General features: G+C 36.9%; 1 protein-coding gene across 1 annotated transcript in view; it reads left to right on the plus strand.

The window, feature by feature from the left end:
* SMARCA5 (SWI/SNF related, matrix associated, actin dependent regulator of chromatin, subfamily a, member 5) overlaps positions 1-20,259 on the plus strand; it is a 45,672-nt gene that overhangs the window by 9,360 nt on the left and 16,053 nt on the right. The window contains exons 4-11 of the mRNA XM_065878308.1: positions 1,906-2,006; positions 3,502-3,602; positions 4,373-4,552; positions 5,913-6,068; positions 6,167-6,298; positions 8,615-8,683; positions 11,804-11,913; positions 19,771-19,997. Of these exons, the coding sequence (XP_065734380.1) occupies positions 1,906-2,006; positions 3,502-3,602; positions 4,373-4,552; positions 5,913-6,068; positions 6,167-6,298; positions 8,615-8,683; positions 11,804-11,913; positions 19,771-19,997 (1,076 nt within the window). The remainder of the gene's footprint in view (positions 1-1,905; positions 2,007-3,501; positions 3,603-4,372; positions 4,553-5,912; positions 6,069-6,166; positions 6,299-8,614; positions 8,684-11,803; positions 11,914-19,770; positions 19,998-20,259) is intronic.

The raw sequence follows: 20,259 nt of genomic DNA on the forward strand, positions 1-20,259 counted from the left end.
TGGTGGTTCAATATGTGTAAAGTAATTCTTACATGTTGAATTTATAAATTCTTTTTTAGAATTTGTGCTGGTTGGATAACTAAGATGTTCAGTTTGTAATAATAAATTTAGGGCAATCTCAGCTCCCTGGAATGGCTATATGTAATTTCCAAAGTGAAAAATGAAATGTGATCAGTAATTAAAATATGCTAGGTTATCTAAAAGAGGAGAGTACAAACTGTTATCAACACTGTTAAATTTACTACATAGTATACAGAAACATGGAGGTATTAGCTCTATCTCAAGGGCATTATCATCAAAAAGCATATTACCTTAATTTTATTTGGGGTATTCTACTCAATCTGATATATCTTTTTTGCTAATCCATTGTTTGTAACCAAAGTGCTTTTGTTTTAATACGTGTGAAACTTCATGAGAACTTTGCAATTCAGATGTATTTAAATTTTTCAGACTTGAAGTTTGCAGCTGTTTAAATAGCATCAGTCTCGTGCTCTGGAAATGCAGACTGCTGTAATGGATATTGTTATGGGGTCATCAGTATGATGGCATGAGAAGAAACACTTCTATTAAGAGCCTGTAAGATAAAGATACCATGTAGTAAATAGATAAAAAATTGTTCAGCTTTGATCTTATTAGTGTTGGTGAAGAAAAGGAGTCTTGGTTAATAGATTTCTTTTCTACCCATCAAACCATCTTAAATGGAAAATTAGCTTAAGTGAAGTAATTAGGGTAATGGTACTGTCCTGTCCTTCAGTAAAAGTAGATATATGCTTTTTTTCCCCTTTCCATCATCCAGTTAACAATCAATGATGCCTCAATTTGAAGTAATAAAGCATATTCCAGCTTTTATCTTCAGTGTTAACAACCATAATAATTATCTTGATAATATATTGTGAAGGAGATTTTATAAAGAAAAAAACGAAGTTAAAATTCTCAGTTTATGGAGAATAACTTGGGGTTGGGGGGGCGGGTAGATCTTTGCACTAAGTTTCATAGGTTTGGAATGCAGAGAAGCACAAGAAATAACACACTAAGACCTTCTGATTAGAAGCACATAAAACAAACAAAAACATCCTTGCATTTTTATTGCCTTGGCCTGTATTTCTGAGGAATATTTCTCTGTCTGGGAAGGCTGATTATCCTCTCCCATCAAGCATGTAGTTTTGGTAGAAATAAGCAGTAAGTTAGATTTAGAGGTCACAAGAGTGGAATAATCTACTGTTTTCTAATTTAAATAAAACTATTTGTTGAAAAAATGAAGGTATAATTGGAAACTTGAGAATTGGGGAGTAAATAGTTTTACTTACCTGAGTCCTTTAGAGATTAAGACATCTGGCAATATTATAACTACAGAAAATTAGTTATTAAGAGGAAGTCTCTGATTCTCTTGGGATGTAGAATCTGGGCAAGTGTATTTAAAATGCTTTGAGTAATTCTGATGAATCTAGTTAAGAGTCATTGCTTAAGCCCAAAGTCTATTCTGCATATTCTGCAGCTTTTGGTGAAAGCTGTAGTTTTAAAAATGTGACTTCTGGTACTATTTGAGGTCGGGGTGGGGGGGGGGCAGGCAAAATACTTAACTTTAAAATGCAAATTATGAGGTTTTTCTGACTGCATATTTCCTTGAAATTAGATTATCACATTTATGTTTATCACGTTCTGGTTAACCTCAGGTATTACTCTATTTTAAAAACTGTATGTATATCTTAGAAAGCCATGTAAAACATTTCAGGTTTAAATTTACTAATGATTTCTACTGTTTACTTTTTTGTCTTAATTTTCATCCCTGTTAAGAAATTATTGTGTAATCTTGGTCAGCCTCTTGACTATTATGTTGAAATAGTAGCTGGTAGTCAAAATGAAAGCCAAAACTCAAATCACTTGATTTTATTTTAAACTTGACAGCTATCGGCACCGAAGAACAGAGCAAGAGGAGGATGAAGAATTATTAACAGAAAGCTCCAAAGCAACCAATGTTTGCACTCGATTTGAAGACTCTCCGTCATGTACGTTACACATATTTAATTACTTGATCTCTGAAACATCCCCTTGTGAGATATCCTTTGGTTAATGTTTTGGATTTTTCTTGGCTGTAATTTATAAATGGAATTTTTAGTGATCTTTTGAAATTTATTGATAGTGAAATGAACTTCAGATATTTTTTGGATGGAAGCCATAGTATATTAGTACAATAGTGGTGCTGTATTTCAAAGGGTCATAAAACGCCATTGTGCTTGTTGTGGCCTGAATGTATATGTAAAACTGGGAATGAAGTTTGCCTTATATTTGCCCCAGATAAGAAGTCTAATGTGTAAAAAAGGGCACTTCATAAAGACTGTTTTTACTCATCTTCTGATTTTCTATCTGTTTTAAATTTTTTTCCAAAATGTACTTGTTATTAAAGGTTTTCCAAGAGAAAACATGGTTAACAAGGTTTAGGTTTTACCCATATATGATCTTGGTTGTCTGGTGGCACGGTTGTCTTCACTGAAGCTCAGCGTTTTTTTCCTGACCTCCTTTCTCTGTCTCACTTGATGACAAGTTTGTATGATCATAGTTGTGAGCAAAAAAAGATTTATAATAGTCAATATAGGATGTATAGTTTGGATTTGTTATCTTAATAATTAGCAAACTGAACTTCGGGGAAGATAGGATTTGGTTAGAAATTCAGCAGGCTGGTTAAAGCGTGTACCTCCAGATTTTTTTTTTTTTTTTTTTTTGCTACACAGTACGCAGTTTCCATTTCTTTTCATGAAGCTAGAGGCCAGAACCAGATTTACAAGGAGAAAGGAAATTTGAATGATTTGTTTATCTCTTTCTCACATTCCTACATTGTAACTAGTTTTCCCAGCATTGATGAACTTTTCATCTCAAAGCAGTGTTTTTCAAAAGGGATGGAGTACAGAATACATAGTTTTTAAAAAAAGTTGGGTTATTTATGATCCATATACTTAGTAATTATTATGGGGTGGGAAATATGTAATAAACCCTGAAAGAGATACAGTTCCTTTTTGTAGGACCCCTTGGAAAAGTAAAAAAAGTAAATTAAGGAAGGGTAAAGGAAAAACAGTCTCTTCTAATTCCTATTTCCCCTTTGTTAGGACAAAAACAAAGTCCCCAGAGGTCATCAGGGAAGGTGAAAACGTTTGGTTAGAAACACTTGTAGTAACATTGAAAAAGGAAATAGAGAGGCCAAAGAGTCTCTAGGACCAGTATATGGGTAACATAGGAACTGAGTGATTGAGGTACTCTGATACCTCCTGTCATGGTTCCTGTACTCGGTTGTCTTCCATATCCGTCATCTCCACTCCAGACCACCGCCACTACCTCCACTGATTTGAAACTTGCAAAATTCCCATTCTTAAGACGCAGTAAAGAAAGTACAGTCAGAATAAACATGTGTAGGCCCAAGTTAAACCTCTGAGTATCAGATGGAGGGGGAGCTTCCCACCTGTTTTTATTGTCTTTAAAATGTGCATGTCGTTTTTCTTTTGTTCTTAGATGTAAAATGGGGTAAACTGAGAGATTATCAGGTCCGAGGATTAAATTGGCTCATTTCTTTGTATGAGAACGGCATCAATGGTATCCTAGCAGATGAAATGGTATGTGTTTGATAGCTTTGTACAAGTCCACATTTTATAATTTAAAACCTTATACATCATTAGATTTATAAAAGTTAAGGCTTGCAGCATATAGTTTATTGATTATACTCTAGAACTGTTAGCAAACTAACCCTCTGTCAAACTGATAAAAGCTCACTTTAGTTGCATAAGTGGGATCTTACATCTGTACTTCAGCTGTGAGGAATTATTATCTATGAAAGTATAATAAATTTAAAAATAATACATTTTGAGAAACATGCCTTTGGTTGACTTTTACAATGTAGTGATTTGGCCATCTCCCTTCAATTCTACAAAACACAGGTGGTGGGGTCAATTGAATGTCATCGAGAAATATTTTATCCATGATGGTAGCTTGTACAGTTCTGTCCCGTAAAACATTATATCTTGTTTACTATTTACTAGTTATGTAGTGAATGTTTTATGTTTCCCTATAGCTATAGTGCCAAGACAGTTGCTTAGAGAAAGTATGGAATCAAAAGAAATAGGTCTCAATTCTAGCTCTGCTAGGTGACCTTGGGAAAGTCACTTAAATATCTGGGCCTTATGGAGATGGTAATAGTACATCCTTCAAAGGCTTGTGAAGGTTAAATGACGTAACACTCGTAAACTTGACACATACCAAGTTTTTGCCATTTGTTAGCTGTACACATAGCTTTTCTTTTAAATGTTTCCGTATATGTCGGGAAGGATGAATATGGAAGTCTGTTTTGTTTTTGTATTTCATTGCTTTGTGTTTATTTTTCTTTCAGGGCCTGGGAAAGACTCTTCAAACAATTTCTCTTCTTGGGTACATGAAACACTATAGAAACATTCCTGGTCCTCATATGGTTTTGGTTCCTAAGTCTACATTACACAACTGGATGAGTGAATTCAAGAGATGGGTACCAACACTTAGATCTGTTTGTTTAATAGGAGATAAAGAACAAAGAGTAAGTTTCTCATATTTCATTACATTTTTGATATTAAAAGAATTTGAATTTAGGTTTTGTGGGAGGGGGATAACTAGAGGAGGGATAAAAGGAGAGAAAAAGGGTCCAATAATAAGCTTGGTCTTCACAAATATTAGTAATTTATAAGTGGAATATTTTTTTGATGGTTAAGATTTATACTATGAAAATGGAGTTGTAGGCTGTAGAAAGCTATAAGAATATAGTTGTTTTCTCCTGCTTTCTGGGGGTAGTTATAAAATCAAAGGCTGTGTCTCATTCTAGCAGCATTTTTTTTTTTTTTTTTTTTTTGCCGTACGTGGGCCTCTCACTGTTGTGGCCTCTCCCGTTGCGGAGCACAGGCTCCGGACGCGCAGGCTCAGCAGCCATGGCTCACGGGCCCAGCCGCTCCGCGGCATGTGGGATCTTCCTGGACCAGGGCACGAACCCGTGTCCCCTGCATCGGCAGGCGGACTCTCAACCACTGCGCCACCAGGGTAGCCCCATTTTCTTATTTTTAAAAGAAGTTTTGAGTGTGTGAGGCAGTTAGAAATTTAAGGAGCCAGATTTTTAGATTGATGTATATAATGGTAATAGTCATGGAATAGTAATTTGTAATAGTAAATAATAATGTAAATAGTAACGTGATGAGTCGGTATGATAACTATCGAAATAAGTTAAAATATTGATAAGTTGGCACATCCTTTTTGGAAGAAGATATGGAAATAATGACACTATTAAGAGTATAAAATTCAGGTTAAAAAATGTACTCATACTGCATTGAAGGACTATGTACCTAATTTTGTTTTCCCTTTATTCAGATATCAGTGATGACTCTAGATTTCTTTTCTCCCTTTTTGTATTCTAAGTTACAAAATTGCTTATTATGCTTTGAAGCCCAGTTGTTTAACCAGTCTTTAGTTTCCTCACCTGTAAAATGAGAAAATTAATAGCAATGTCTTAATAGATGTATAAACATAAAAGGAATGAAAGTGCTTACTGCAAACTAGCCTTTACTCCTTATCTATCTTTATGTCAGAAAACTCTCTATCCTTTTCTAAACCTATGTGCTAAGAATTTCAGCACCTAGTGGAATCGAGGAAAGAAGACATTTTAATAGTTAGTCTGTTGACTTTTGTACCGAAGAATTTTGTCAGTTTGTTTTTACTAAATGGCTCTGACATGATTACTTCATGGTTAATGAAGTTACTTTGAGCTGGTTCTAGATGCTTGCGTACTATAGATGACTCTTCTTTTTACTCTTCCCAACCCTCTTTTACATAGTAGATTACATCCTTGTCGTCAGTAAATTTAATGTATAGATTATTTCTGCATGGTGTAAATTTTTTCTTCTGCTACACAGGCTGCTTTTGTCAGAGACGTTTTATTACCAGGAGAATGGGATGTATGTGTAACATCTTATGAAATGCTTATTAAAGAGAAGTCTGTTTTCAAGAAATTTAATTGGAGGTACTTAGTTATAGATGAAGCTCACAGGATCAAAAATGAAAAATCGAAGGTAATTTGATATTTAGATGTGCAAATCATTTGTACCTTAGTTTAGAATTCGATCGATGTACAGAATATTCATTCTAATGATGAATTTGTTTCTTTCAGTTGTCAGAAATAGTGAGGGAATTCAAGACTACAAATCGACTATTATTAACTGGAACACCTCTTCAAAACAACCTGCATGAGCTTTGGTCACTTCTTAATTTTTTGTTGCCAGATGTCTTTAATTCAGCTGATGTAAGTATTTCTTATTATTTTCTAGTTGGAATAATGTTTTTTTAATACTATACATTTTTGTAATAGAATTGGCCTGCTTCAGAAGTCAAACAAATGGGGCTTCCCTGGTGGTGCAGTGGTTGAGAGTCCACCTGCCGATGCAGGGGACACGGGTTCGTGCCCTGGTCCAGGAAGATCCCACATGCCGCGGAGCGGCTGGGCCCGTGAGCCATAGCCGCTGAGCCTGCGTGTCCAGAGCTCCGCAACGGGAGAGGCCACAACAGTGAAAGGCCTGTGTATCGCAAAACATACAAACAAACAAATGAACTCATAGAAAAAGAGATCAGATTTGTGGTTACCAGAGGCAGAGGGAGGGGGGGAATTGGTTGAAGCCAGTCAAAAGGCACAAAGTTTATTGTACTTATTTATCTTCCACTTATAAATAAGTACTAGAGATGTAATGTACAGCGTGATAAACGTAGTTAACACTGCTGTATGTTATATACGTGAAAGTTGTTGAGAGTAAACAACAACTAAGAGTATTAATAGTAATAAATCCTAAGAGTTTTCATTACAAGGAAAAATATTTTTTCTGTTTCTTTGATTTTGTACATATATGAGATGATGGATGTTCTGTAAACATTGTGACAATCATTTCATGATGTGTGTAAGTCAAATCATTGTGCTGTACACCTTAAACTTATCCAGAGCTATGTGTCAGTTTATCTCAATAAAACCAGAAGAATAAAAAAAAAGAATCGGCCTACCTTTCAGTCTACTTGAGATAATCATTACTTTTTCACGCCTTTAGGTAGTTAGCCTCGTGTAACCTACTAAGTTTTGTATGCATCCTGAGAATTTACTTTTGTGCCTTTTGATTTTAGTCTTATTTTAGAAATCATGGTTTGTTCTCTCTGGAATGTCATAGATTCGCATTCTTATTTGGTGGTCCTGTTGGCCTGACATTGTTCCAGTGGCTCTAGGTGGACTGATTATGTTTTTAAGGTAGTGCTCAGGGTGTTCCCTCAAGTGAATTTGCATACTTCATGTTGCCTGTGTTTTAAGTCCCCAGGATGCCCTCTCCCCAAGATGGCCTTCAAGTTTGGTGAAATATGTCTAACCATTCTTTCTTACGGTCTAGCAAACATAGAACCTAATCCTCACCTTTGATAGATTATTTGCAGTGATGGAAATGGTTAATTAACTATTTGAACTGTTGGTTGTACTTAGGACCATAATGTACATTATGTCAAGAGTCTGTGCTTATTAGTAATTTCATTTTTTTGTTGGACTAGAATTCATTTTTGACCCTTCGTTCCCATTGCTGGAGTGTGTGTGGCTTTGAAGAGCTTATTCAAATAAGTTCCCAAAAGGTGTTAATTTTGGTTTGTTGTGTTAAGTAAGGATCATTTTAAGAGTAGAGAAAATTGTGTTCTTGAAAGACATTTAGTCAGTGTCATCAAGCTACTTTAGTTCTGCTTTATGTATTTTGATTTTGTTTTTGAGATAATTTTTTTCCTACCACATTGACACTTCCATTTGTTTAATAATCTCTGCTAAAGCTTTGTTTTAGTTAACACAGTGAACTCTAAGATTATGTTTACTAACAAAGCAAATACAGTTGACCCTGAACAATACAAGTTTGAACTGGGCGGGTCCACATTTTTTTTCTTTCAGTAGTAAATACTATAGTTCTGCATGATCCACAGTGGGAGGGCTGACTATAAGTTACATGTGGATTTTCAACTGCATGGAGTAGCGGTGCTCCTAACCTCTGCATTGTTCAAGGGTCAGCTGTATATAACAAATATGCTAAAGAGGTAAGGAAAGGGAAACTGTCCTTGTTCAAATCCTACCCAAATAGTAATGAAATGCTGATAATCTCAATTTCACTTTTAGTAAGTTTAATGAAAATTGACATTGCTCTAGAAAGCTTGTGTTTGAGTAGTCTGAATGGTCTTTGAGAACAAACCGTGAAGTGGTTTTAATTTTTAAGGTTTTCTGAAACTGAAGAAGGATATTTTTTCAAGGATATTGATTTTCTAATTCTGTAAAACTTGGTTTCTAACAATTTTCTTTTCACTATGAAACTTGGCATCTGGATGTTTTTGAGAAAAATGTTAAGGAAATTATGATTCTCAAACTAGTTCTAAAATTAATTGCTAACAATAGCGCATATGAAAAATAAAGAATTGAACTAAATGATTTTTGTGGTTCACAACTCAAACATTAAATTAATTTTAGAAATTATTGTTATATGCTATATAACTAGCATAACAGGGTATTTTTAGTTAATATTATCTCTGATCTTAACGTATTTTTTATTTGTTAATCTAGGACTTTGATTCCTGGTTTGATACAAACAATTGCCTTGGGGATCAAAAGCTAGTTGAGAGGCTTCATATGGTAAGTATTTTGGAGTAGGGTTAGAAAGCATATTTCCAATGGGAAAAATGCTACAGATTTAAATTAGTGGATTATTTTTCTGTTAACAGAAAGCACAGTGGCTTTAGCATCAGATCTGTTTGAATCCTGCCCACTTAACTGCTTAATCTTATGATGGGAGGAGGGGTAATATAGGCAGTTTTAGCCTTAGAACCTAGGGTGGAATACTAACTTTATGAAGGAAAAAAGTAATCCCTTCGGGTTAAAAAAGTACAGTGGGGGAAAGAAGAGTTGCATAAGGACTTAATATAGATAAGTTTTGGAAGCTTAGTTTAATTTGCATTCCGTAGGAGAATCTAACAGATTTTGTTCTAAAAGGCCAAAGGTCCATCTGTTGTTCTTAAATCCAGTGACTGTGTGTAAGCAGTTGCTAATAGCTCAGTGCGAGAAGAGTTGATATGTTTTTGCCATGAAGTATGGCTTCGTTTCTTCCTGTGGAGATTCACAAGTGAAAGTTGGTAGGAAGATAGAAATTTCTCTGATAGACCACAGATTGTGAGCAGGGTAAATCATGTAAGCATGACATAGAAGGCCTTTCATGACCTAACTTAGGGTTCCTCAACTTTTGTTGACATTCTGGTGTAAATAATTTTTTGGAGGACGAGGAAGGGTGGCTTTCTTGTTTGACAGCATCCCCAGGGCTCCTGTGCTCTAGATGCCAGAGTATATGCCCTCATTTGTGATAATGAAAAATGTTTCTAGGCATTATAAACATGTCTTGCAGGGCAACATTGCCCCTCCTCCAAAACGTTAACCATTCGAGTATTTTCCAACTTCTGTTTCACTTCTTATATCAAGCTTTAATTTGCTAGAGTTGCTGGCCCCATTGTCCGTTTTCTGTAAACATTGTGCTAATCTCAGTCTCTCTGCTTACCTTTTTTGCCACATCTAGTATCCCCTTTCCTGCCCTCTTACTGATAACACCTAGGCCAAGACTCAGTGGTGATGTCACTTTCTCCACTGAATACCCAGGCTGAGGCCAGCCTAGAGACTCCTTCTGTATATTCTATCTTTACTAATCTTGACATTCTAAGTTATAGGACTTTGCACAGGGTACTGAAATGACTTATTTACACGTTTTCCCTGCTGCATTGTAAACACAAAGGCAGAGTATGTCTTAACATTTGTTCTTGTATCCCTAGCACAATGCCTCGCTCAAAGTGGATATTTGATTAAGGGGAAAAAATTAAAAATTTTACGAATGTTCCGATATTTCTTTCTACATAAGTTAATTTTTAAGATACTTTAAAATTCTATGTACTGAAATTTTATTTTGTTAAACATTTGAAGATGATGATCTAGACACCTTTGTTTCAAGTTAGATGGCATTCAAGCATGTAAGCACTCAGATTTATCTGTTTGAAGGACTGTGGAGTATATATGTAGGCTTTGCTTTAATAAATAGATGGGTACATGTAGGTAAAGCATACTAAAATCCACACAACAGAATACCAGTTTTGGCATTTGTTTGTTTGTATGAAGATATGTACCAAATCAGGGGGAAAAGGTCTGGTGGCTACCATTCTGCTCTGTCCTGAAAGTCCCACCATAGCTCCTGTGATCTCATAATGAAAGAGTATATTCACAATCACACGGGTGTACTTAGGAATGAGATAATTCTTGTCGTATGAGTTTTCTATTGTTGCAAAACCCCCCAGCACCCCCAAAAACCCGCACCAAAACCTAAATTGTATGTGTTTTAATAATTCCAGAAGTTATGAGTTGGCTCAGAGGGCTCTTTGCTGGTTTTACCTGTACTTATCCAGCTGCATATACCTGGACGGTTCTGGAAGAGGGCCAGTGGGGCTGAAGGTCCTTGCTCACGTGTCTGGCAGTTGGTGCTAGCTTCCGGCTAGGGCCACACTAGCTTCCTTATGTGATGGCATTAGAGTACTGTTGCTTAATTATTTTTCTCACCAATTTTTAATTTGTTTTGTGGTGATTATATTTTTATAAGCTAGTGTAAATAGAACAAAGGACGACACAAATAAAAGGATATCTTTAGTTTTATAGATGTCAACTGCATACAACATTGGTATGTCTCACAAGTATAATGTTGTGTAAAAGAAACCAGATATAAATGAGCATGACTCTTTATAGTTAAAAACAGGCAAAACTAATTTATGATGTTAAAATGTATGAATACTGCTTACCTTTGGGAAGAAAAAGGGGGATAGTGACTGGTAAGGTTACAGAAGGATTTATGGGATGTTCTGTTTATCTAGGAGATGGTTACATGGGTATGTTTACTTGATTAAAATGCATCAAACTGTATATGCACGATTTGTATACTTTACATTTGTCTACTTCCATAAGAAAATGGTAGTAAATTTAAAAACTGTAACCATGAAGACATCTTAATGTAGACCTAGCCATTTCTTAAGTAATGTTAGACAGTCTGCATGCAGGTAACTAGTTTGAAATCTGAGAGGCAATGAATGTTGAAAATATCATCTTGAAAATTTACTATTTTTAATACTTTATGACAGTATATATTTAAAAAAAATTTTTGTTGGAGTATAGTTGCTTTACAATGGTGTGTTAGTTTCTGCTGTACAGCAAAGTGAATCAGCCATAGGTATACATACAACCCCTCTTTTTTGGATTTCCGTCCCATTTAACTCACCACAGAGCATTGAGTAGAGTTCCCTGTGCTACACAGCAGGCTCTCACTAGTTATCTGTTTTATACATAGTATCAATAGTGTATATATATCAGTCCCAATCTCCCAGTTCATCTCGCCCTCCCCTTCTCCCTTGGTATCCGTACATTTTCTACATCTCTTTCTGCTTTGTAAATAAGATCCTCTATACCAGTTTTTTCAGATTCCACATATATGCGTTAATATAAGATATTAATTTTTCTCTTTCTGACTATGTATTGAAAAAATATTAATCTTAACATTACTCTTTAGGAAATCACTAATAATAAGCTATATATTTGGAAGGAAGAAGTCCTAAGAATAATTTGATGTCCAAGAAGATACATTTATTTCTTTGTATTTAATAGACACTTTTGAGATCCTGAAATAATACTTATATTACAGATAAGGTCATCTGCATTTCTTTTTGCTCTTTTAAGGTTTTGCGTCCATTCCTCCTTCGTCGAATTAAGGCTGATGTTGAAAAGAGTTTGCCTCCAAAGAAGGAAGTAAAAATCTATGTGGGTCTCAGCAAAATGCAAAGGGAATGGTATGTGTACTGAGACGTTTTTGAAATCACTCTTGATCCTGTACTAACTTTCATTTGTATTTTATTTTCCTAACTTGTGTTGTCAAGGAATTCTGTTTGCTGGATTGAACTCAGCCTAAAGAGTTTCCCAGTCGTATAATTTGATTAGGACTTGCTAATCAAATTTGTGATGCAAAGCCTTTATTAGATGAAGGAATCAAGTTGGGAGGTTTATGAATTCAAAAATTAAACTTGGCATTTAACAGGGATGCATTTAAAGCCTGCTGCTTGGGTTTCTGTAAAAGAAGCTGTGGTGGTACAGATGTGAGACATGTGGTTAACCTGGTGGTTCATAAATACTGGCCCGTGGGCTAGTGTTAGTCCCTGATGAAGTTGGAGATTGTAGAGGTATGAGAAAACTTAAGTGCTTTCTCTTATCGCAGAAAGCTACGTTTATTTAATTTAAAAGACTCCGTTCTGAGTTGATGTTTTATTTTAGGCAGGATAAAATGTCCTTTTGTGAAATTATGGTGATGACACATGGTAGCTACTTTTACAATACTTGAATAGGACTTACTAAAAAAGTTGAAAACCTTGTAAGTTTTATTATCTTTTTCTTCTTTTCTTTTTTTTTGAATTTTATTTTTTTATACAGCAGGTTCTTATTAGTCATCAATTTTATACACATCAGTGTATACAAGTCAATCCTAATCTCCCAATTCATCACAGCACCACCACCACCCCCCTGCGGCTTTCCCCCCTTGGTGTCCATACATTTGTTCTCTACATCTGTGTCTCAGTTTCTGCCCTGCAAACCGGTATATCTGTACCATTTTTCTAGGTTCCACATATACGCGTTAATATACGATATTTGTTTTTCCTCTTTCTGACTGACTTCACTGTGTACGACAGTCTCTAGATTCATCCACATCTCTACAAATGACCCAATTTCGTTCCTTTTTATGACTGAGTAATATTCCATTGTATATATGTACCACATCTTCTTTATCCATTCGTCTGGTGCTGGGCATTTAGGTTGCCTAAATGCTATTGTAAATAGTGCTGCAATGAACATTGGGGTGTGTGTGTCCTTTTGAATTATGGTTATCTCTGGGTATACGCCCAGTAGTGGGATTGCTGGGTCATATGGTAATTCTGTTTTGAGTTTTTTAAGGAACCTCTGTACTGTTCTCCATAGGGGCTGTATCATTTACATTCCCACCAACAGTGCAAGAGGGTTCCTCTTTCTCCACACCATCTCCAGCATTTGTTGTTTGTAGATTTTTTGATGATGCCCATTCTAACTGGTATGAGGTGATACCTCATTTTACTTTTGATTTGCATTTCTCTAACATTTAGTGATGTTGAGCAGCTTTTCATGTGCTTATTGGCCATCTGTATGTCTTCTTTGGAGAAATGTCTATCTAGGTCTTCTGCCCGTTTTTGGATTTGTTTTTTTGATACTGAGCTGCATGAGCTGTTTATGTATTTTGGAGATTAATCCTTTGTCCGTTGTTTCGTTTGCAAATATTTACTCCCATTCTGAGGGTTGTCTTTTTGTCTTGTTTGTAGTTTCCTTTGCTTTGCAAAAGCTTTTAAGTTTCATTCGTTCCTGTTCGTTTATTTTTGTTTTTATTTCCATTACTCTAGGCGGTGGGTCAAAAAAGAGCTTGCTGTGATTTATGTGAAAGAGTGTTCTTCCTACGTTTTCCTCTAAGAGTTTTATAGTGCCTGGTCTTACATTTAGGTCTCTCATCCATTTTGAGTTTATTTTTGTGTATGGTGTTAGGGAGTGTTCTGATTTCATTCTTTTACATGTAGCTTTCCACTTTTCCCTGCATCAGTTATTGAAGAGACTGTCTTTTCTCCATTGTACATGCTTGCCTCCTTTGTCATAGATTAGTTGACCATAGGTGTGTGGGTTTACCTCTGGGCTTTCTATCCTGTTCCATTGATCTATATCTCTGTTTTTGAGCCAGTACCATATTGTCTTGATTACTGTAGCTTTGTATTATAGTCTGAAGTCAGGGAGTCTGATTCTTCCAGCTCTGCTTTTTTTCCTCAAGACTGCTTTGGCTATTCGGGGTCTTTTGTGTCTCCATACAAATTCTAAGATTTTTTGTTCTAGTTCTGTAAAAAATGCCATTGGTAATTTGATAGGGATTGCGTTGAATCGGTAGATTGTTTGGGTAGTATAGTCGTTTTCACAGTGTTGATTCTTCCAATCCAAGAACATGGTATATCTCTCCATCTGTTAGTATCATCTTTAATTTCTTTCATCAGTGTCTTATAGTTTTCCGCATACAGGTCTTTTGTCTCCCTAGGTAGGTTTATTCCTAGGTATTTTATTCTTTTTGTTGCAGTGGTAAATGGGAGTGTTTCCTTAATTGCTCTTTCAGATTTTTCACCATTAGTGTATCAGAATGCAAGAGGTTTCTGTGCATTATTTTTGTATCTTGCTACTTTACCAAATTCATTGATTAGCTCTAGTAGTTTTCTGGTGGCATCTTTAGGATTCTCTATTATCATGTCATCTGCAAACAGTGACAATTTTAGTACTTCTTTTCCAATTTGGAGTCCTTTTATTTCTTTTTCTTCTCTGATTGCCATGGCTAGGACTTCCAAAACTATGTTGAATAATAGTGGTGAGAGTGGACATCCTTGTCTTGTTCCTGATCTTAAAAGAAATGCTTTCAGTTTTTCACCATTGAGAATGATGTTTGCTGTGGGTTTGTCATATATGGCCTTTATTATGTTGAGGTAGGTTCCCTCTATGCCCACTTTCTGGAGAGTTTTCATCATAAATAGGTGTTGAATTTTGTCAGAAGCTTTTTCTGCATCTATTGAGATGATCATATGGTTTTTATTCAATTTATTAATATGGTGTATCACATTGATTGATTTGCGTGTATTAAAGAATCCTTGCATCCCTGGGATAAATCCCACTTGATCATGGTGTATGATCCTTTTAATGTGTTGTTGGATTCTGTTTGCTAGTATTTTGTTGAGGATTTTTGCATCTATATTCATCAGTGATATTGGTCTGTTATTTTCTTTTTTTGTAGTATCTTTGTCTGGTTTTGGTATCGGGGTGATGGTGGCCTCATAGAATGAGTTTGGGAGTGTTCCTTCCTCTGCAGTTTTTTGGAAGAGTTTGAGAAGGATGGGTGTTAGCTCTTGTATAAATGTTTGATAGAATTTACCTGTGAAGCCATCTGGTCCTGGACTTTTGTTTGTTGGAAGAGTTTTAATCACAGTTTTAATTTCATTACTTGTAGATTGATCTGTTCATATTTTCTATTTCTTCCTGGTTCAGTCTTGGAAGGTTATACCTTTCTAAGAATTTGTCCATTTCTTCCAGATTGTCCATTTTATTGGCATAGAGTTGCTTGTAGTAGTCTCTTAGGGTGCTTTATATTTCTGCGGTGTCTGTTGTATCTTCTCCTTTTCCATTTCTAATTTTATTGATTTGAGTCCTCTCCCTCTTTTTCTTGATGAGTCTGGCTAATGGTTTATCAATTTTGTTTATCTTCTCAAAGAACCAGCTTTTAGTTTTATTGATCTTTGCTTTTGTTTTCTTTGTTTCTATTTCATTTATTTCTGCTCTCATCTTTATGATTTCTTTCCTTCTACTAACTTTGGGTTTTGTTGTTCTTCCTTCTCTAGTTCCTTTAGGTGTAAGGTTAGATTGTTTATTTGAGGCTTCTCTTGTTTCTTGAGGTAGGCTTCTATTGCTATAAACTTCCCTCTTAGAACTGCTTTTGCTGCGTCCCATAGGTTTTGGATTGTCGTGTTTTCATTGTCATTTGTCTCTAGGTATTTTTTAATTTCCTCTTCGATTTCTTCAGTGATCTCTTGGTTATTTAGTAACATATTGTTTAGCCTCCATGTGTTTGTGTTTTTTACGTTTTTTTCCCTGTAATTGATTTCTAATCTCATAGCGTTGTGGTCAGAAAAGATGCTTGATATGATTTCAATTTTCTTAAATTTATTGAGGCTTGATTTGTGACCCAAGATGTGATATATCCTGGAGAATGTTCCATGCACACTTGAGAAAAAAGTGTAATCTGCTGCTTTTGGATGGAATGTCCTATAAATATCAATTAAATCTGTCTGGTCCGCTGTGTCATTTAAAGCTTGTGTTTCCTTAGTAATTTTCTGTTTGGATGATCTGTCCATTGGTGTAAGTGAGGTGTTAAAGTCCCCTCACTATTACTGTGTTACTGTCGATTTCCTCTTTTATAGCTGTTAGCAGTTGCCTTATGTATTGAGGTGCTCCTGTGTTAGGAGTATATATGTTTATAATTGTTATATCTTCTTCTTGGATTGATCCCTTGGATTGATCAATCCCTTGAATTGATCATTATGTAATGTCCTTCCTTGTCTCATGCAACATTCTTTATTTTAAAGTCTGTTTTATCTGAAATGAGTATTGCTACTCGCTTTCTTTTGATTTCCATTTGCATGGAATATCTTTTTCCATTCCCTCACTTTCAGTCTGTATGTGTCCCTAGGTCTGAAGTGGGTCTCTTATAGACAGCATACATATGGGTCTTGTTTTTGTATCCATTCTGCGAGCCTGTGTCTTTTGGTTGGAGCATTTAATCCGTTCACGTTTAAGGTAATTATCGATATGTATGTTCCTATTACCATTTTCTTAATTGTTTTAGGTTTGTTTTTGTAGGTCCTTTTCTTCTCTTTGTGTTTCCCACTTAGAGAAGTTCCTTTAGCATTTATTGTAGAGCTGGTTTGGTGGTGTTGAATTCTCTTATCTTTTGCTTGACTGTAAAGCTTTTGATTTCTCCATTGAATCTGAATGAGATCCTTGCTGGGTAGAGTTCTCTTGGTTTTAGGTTCTTCCCTTTCATCACTTTAAATATGTCATGCCATTCCCTTCTGGCTTGTAGAGTTTCTAGTAGAAATCAGCTGGTTAACTTTATGGGAGTTCCCTTGTATGTTGTCGTTTTTCCCTTGCTGCTTTCAATAATTTTTCTTTGTATTTAATTTTTGCCAATTTGGTTACTATGTGTCTCGGTGTGTTTCTCCCTGGGTTCATGCTGTATAGAACTCTCTGCGCTTCCTGGATTTGGGTGGCCATTTCCTTTCCCATGTTAGGGAAGTTTCCGACTATAATCTCTTCAGATATTTTCTCTGGTCTTTTCTCTCTGTTCTCCTTCTAGGACCGCTATAATGTGAATGTCAGTTACGTTTAATGTTGTCCCAGAGGTCTCTTGGGCTGTCTTCATTTCTTTTCATTCTTTTTTCTTCATTCTGTTCCACAGCAGTGAATTCCACCATTCTGTCTTTCAGGTCACTTATCTGTTCTTCTGCCTCAGTTATTCTGCTATTGATTCCTTCTAGTGTAGTTTTCATTTCAGTTACTGTATTGTTCATCTCTGTTTGTTTGTTCTTTAATTCTCCTAGGTCTTTGTTGAACATTTCTTGCATCTTCTCGATCTTCTTTTTCCGAGGTCCTGGATCACCTTCACTCTCATTATTCTGAATTCTTTTTCTGGAAGGTTTCCTATCTCCACTTTGTTTGGTGGTTTTTCTGGAGTTTTATCTTGTTGCTTCATCTGGTACATATACATAGCCCTCTGCCTTTTCATCTTGTCTGTCTTTCTGTGAATGTGGTTTTTGTTCCACAGGCTTGTAGTTCTTCTTGCTTCTGCTGTCTGCCCTCTGGTGGATGAGGCTATCTAAGAGGCTTGAGCAAGTTTCTTGATGGGAGGGACTGGTGATGGGTAGAGCTGGGTGTTGCTCTGATGGGCAGAGCTCAGTAAAACTTTAATCTGCTTGACTGCTGATGGGTGGGGCTGGGTTCCCTCCCTGTTGGTTGTTTGGTCTGAGGTGAGCCAACACTAGAGTCTACCCAGGCTCTTTGGTGGGGCTAATGGCGGACACTGGGAGGGCTCGCGTCAAAGAGTACTTCCCAAAATTTCTGCTGCCAGTGTCCTTGTCCTCACAGTGATACACAGCCACCCCCACCTCCAACACTAGCAGGTAGGTCTGGTTCAGTCTCCTATGGGGTCACTGCTCCTTCCCCTGGGTCCCGATGCGCACACTACTTTGTGTGTGCCCTCCAAGAGTGGAGTCTCTGTTTCCCCCAGTCCTGTGGAAGTCCTGCATTCAAATCCCAGTACCTTCAAAGTCTGATTCTCTAGGAATTCCTGCTCCCGTTGCTGGACCCCCAGGTTGGGAAGCCTGACCTGGGGCTCAGAACCTTCACTCCAGTGGGTGGACTTCTGTGGTATAAGTGTTCTCCAGGTTGTGAGTCACCCACCCAGCAGTTATGGGATTTGATTTTATTGTGATTGCACCCTTCCTACCGTCTCATTGTGGCTTCTCCTTTGTCTTTGGATGTGGGGTATCTTTTGGTGAGTTCCAGTGTCTTCCTGTCTTTGATCAGCAGTTAGTTGTGATTCTGGCGCTCTTGCAAGAGGGAGTGAGAGCACATCCTGTACTCCGCCAGCTTGAACCAATCCTCACTGTGGTTTTAATTTTCATTTCCTCCTCTTTTTGTCTTTTTTTTAAAAGTTTCATGGGTATCTGAAATCTAAAAGGCTGGAAACTGCTGACTTAAGTGTAGTGTTCAGAGGAGGGGAATAAATAGCCACTGTGGTATAACCAGGAGAGAACACATCTCAAGTATATTGTTTCATACTTTATATTGATAAGTATTTGCAAGGGTCTGCAGTTGTTGGTAAAAGGACAGAAGGGATGTAAGGCAAAGAAATGGGGATGTTATCTGGTAAAGAGATGACCAGTGTAGAAGATAGGCCATCCTAAATGTCTTCAAAAATTTTGAAAGGTGTTAGGGTTAGGCTTGTCTTATCTAGTTCTAAAATACAGAATTAAGACATGAGTCAATGCTGAGGGAAGACAAATCTTTTTCAGTTATAGTCACATTGAGGAACTTTATATCAGTCAGAATTGTGGGTGCCTTGAGTATTTCGTGCCCCATAATTCGAGTTGTTAAGCATGGATTGCTTTCATTGTTTATGTTATTTTGCTCAGTGGGTTCAAGGTGCTGAATATTTGGTATTTGGACAGATTGCTCTTTCCTTTAGAATAATGTCTAACTTCTTAGTGTATACAGTCAAGGCTTTTCATAATCCAGCCTTAGCTTAACTGATCCCTTCTCTTCCCCCAGCCTGTACACTTTTACTTATATTTAAATCGCATTGTATTCATTTTATCATCATCATATGCTTTATGCTCTCATGATTCTTTCTCCCTCCTTAGCACTTAATGTTCTTACCCAAATGCTACATTAGCTACGTTGAATTATAATGGAATAGTGGCACTCTTCTGTTGGAAAAGACTATGAATTAAAATTATGTTTAGGGCTTCCCTGGTGGCGCAGTGGTTGAGAGTCCGCCTGCCGATGCAGGGGACACGGGTTCGTGCCCCGGTCCGGGAAGATCCCACATGCTGCGGAGTGGCTGGGCCCGTGAGCCATGGCTGCTGGGCCTGCGTGTCGGGAGCCTGTGCTCCACAACGGGAGAGGCCACAACAGTGAGAGCCCCGCGTACCACATACACACAAAAAAATTATGTTTAAAACTGGTCTTTTAAGTTTTGCTTTATTACTTAAAAATGTTGTATCATACTGTTTCATTTCAATGCATCCCAAGGAGACGAATTTACTCTTTTGGGCCTCAAGGCCCAAAGCATTAATGGTACACATTAGAACACTGGGGGGAATAAAGAGAAACAGAAGGAAGAGGTTATAGGTGATAGACTCCTAACTACACCTTAGAAGTTGATGGGTTGTTTCTAACAGGTGTTTTGGGTTGAGATGGGATTGAGGATGTAAAGTGGCAGAGACTCGTCCCAGGAACATTTGAGCCCTCTTAAAATGTTTTTTTCTCACTAGGTATACTCGTATATTAATGAAGGATATAGATATACTAAACTCTGCAGGGAAGATGGACAAAATGAGGCTACTGAACATCCTGATGCAGTTAAGGAAATGCTGTAACCACCCATATCTCTTTGACGGAGCTGAACCTGGTCCACCTTACACGACGGACATGCATCTAGTTACCAACAGTGGCAAAATGGTGGTGTTAGACAAACTGCTCCCTAAATTAAAAGAACAAGGTACTTACGTTACTGGTATCAAATGGAGAAGTAATGGAAACTGTCTTAAGATTCTGATGTTAAAATGAAGGAGCCATCCTACCCTATGAAATGACTACTCTGGCACTTTCTAAAGTTGAAGTGTGGGACATTTAAAAACTTTTGCCCATTATCTGAGCTTCCCCCCCCCCCCCCCCCCCGCCCTCCTATTTTAAGCCTTAAATCTTTTAGAAAGTGATCAGTAGTTAGGGTCGCCACACTCCCTGGATTTGGGGGAGAGTTC

The sequence above is a fragment of the Phocoena phocoena genome, chromosome 5, assembly GCF_963924675.1.
Source record: "Phocoena phocoena chromosome 5, mPhoPho1.1, whole genome shotgun sequence".
In the NCBI taxonomy this organism is placed as follows: domain Eukaryota; kingdom Metazoa; phylum Chordata; class Mammalia; order Artiodactyla; family Phocoenidae; genus Phocoena; species Phocoena phocoena.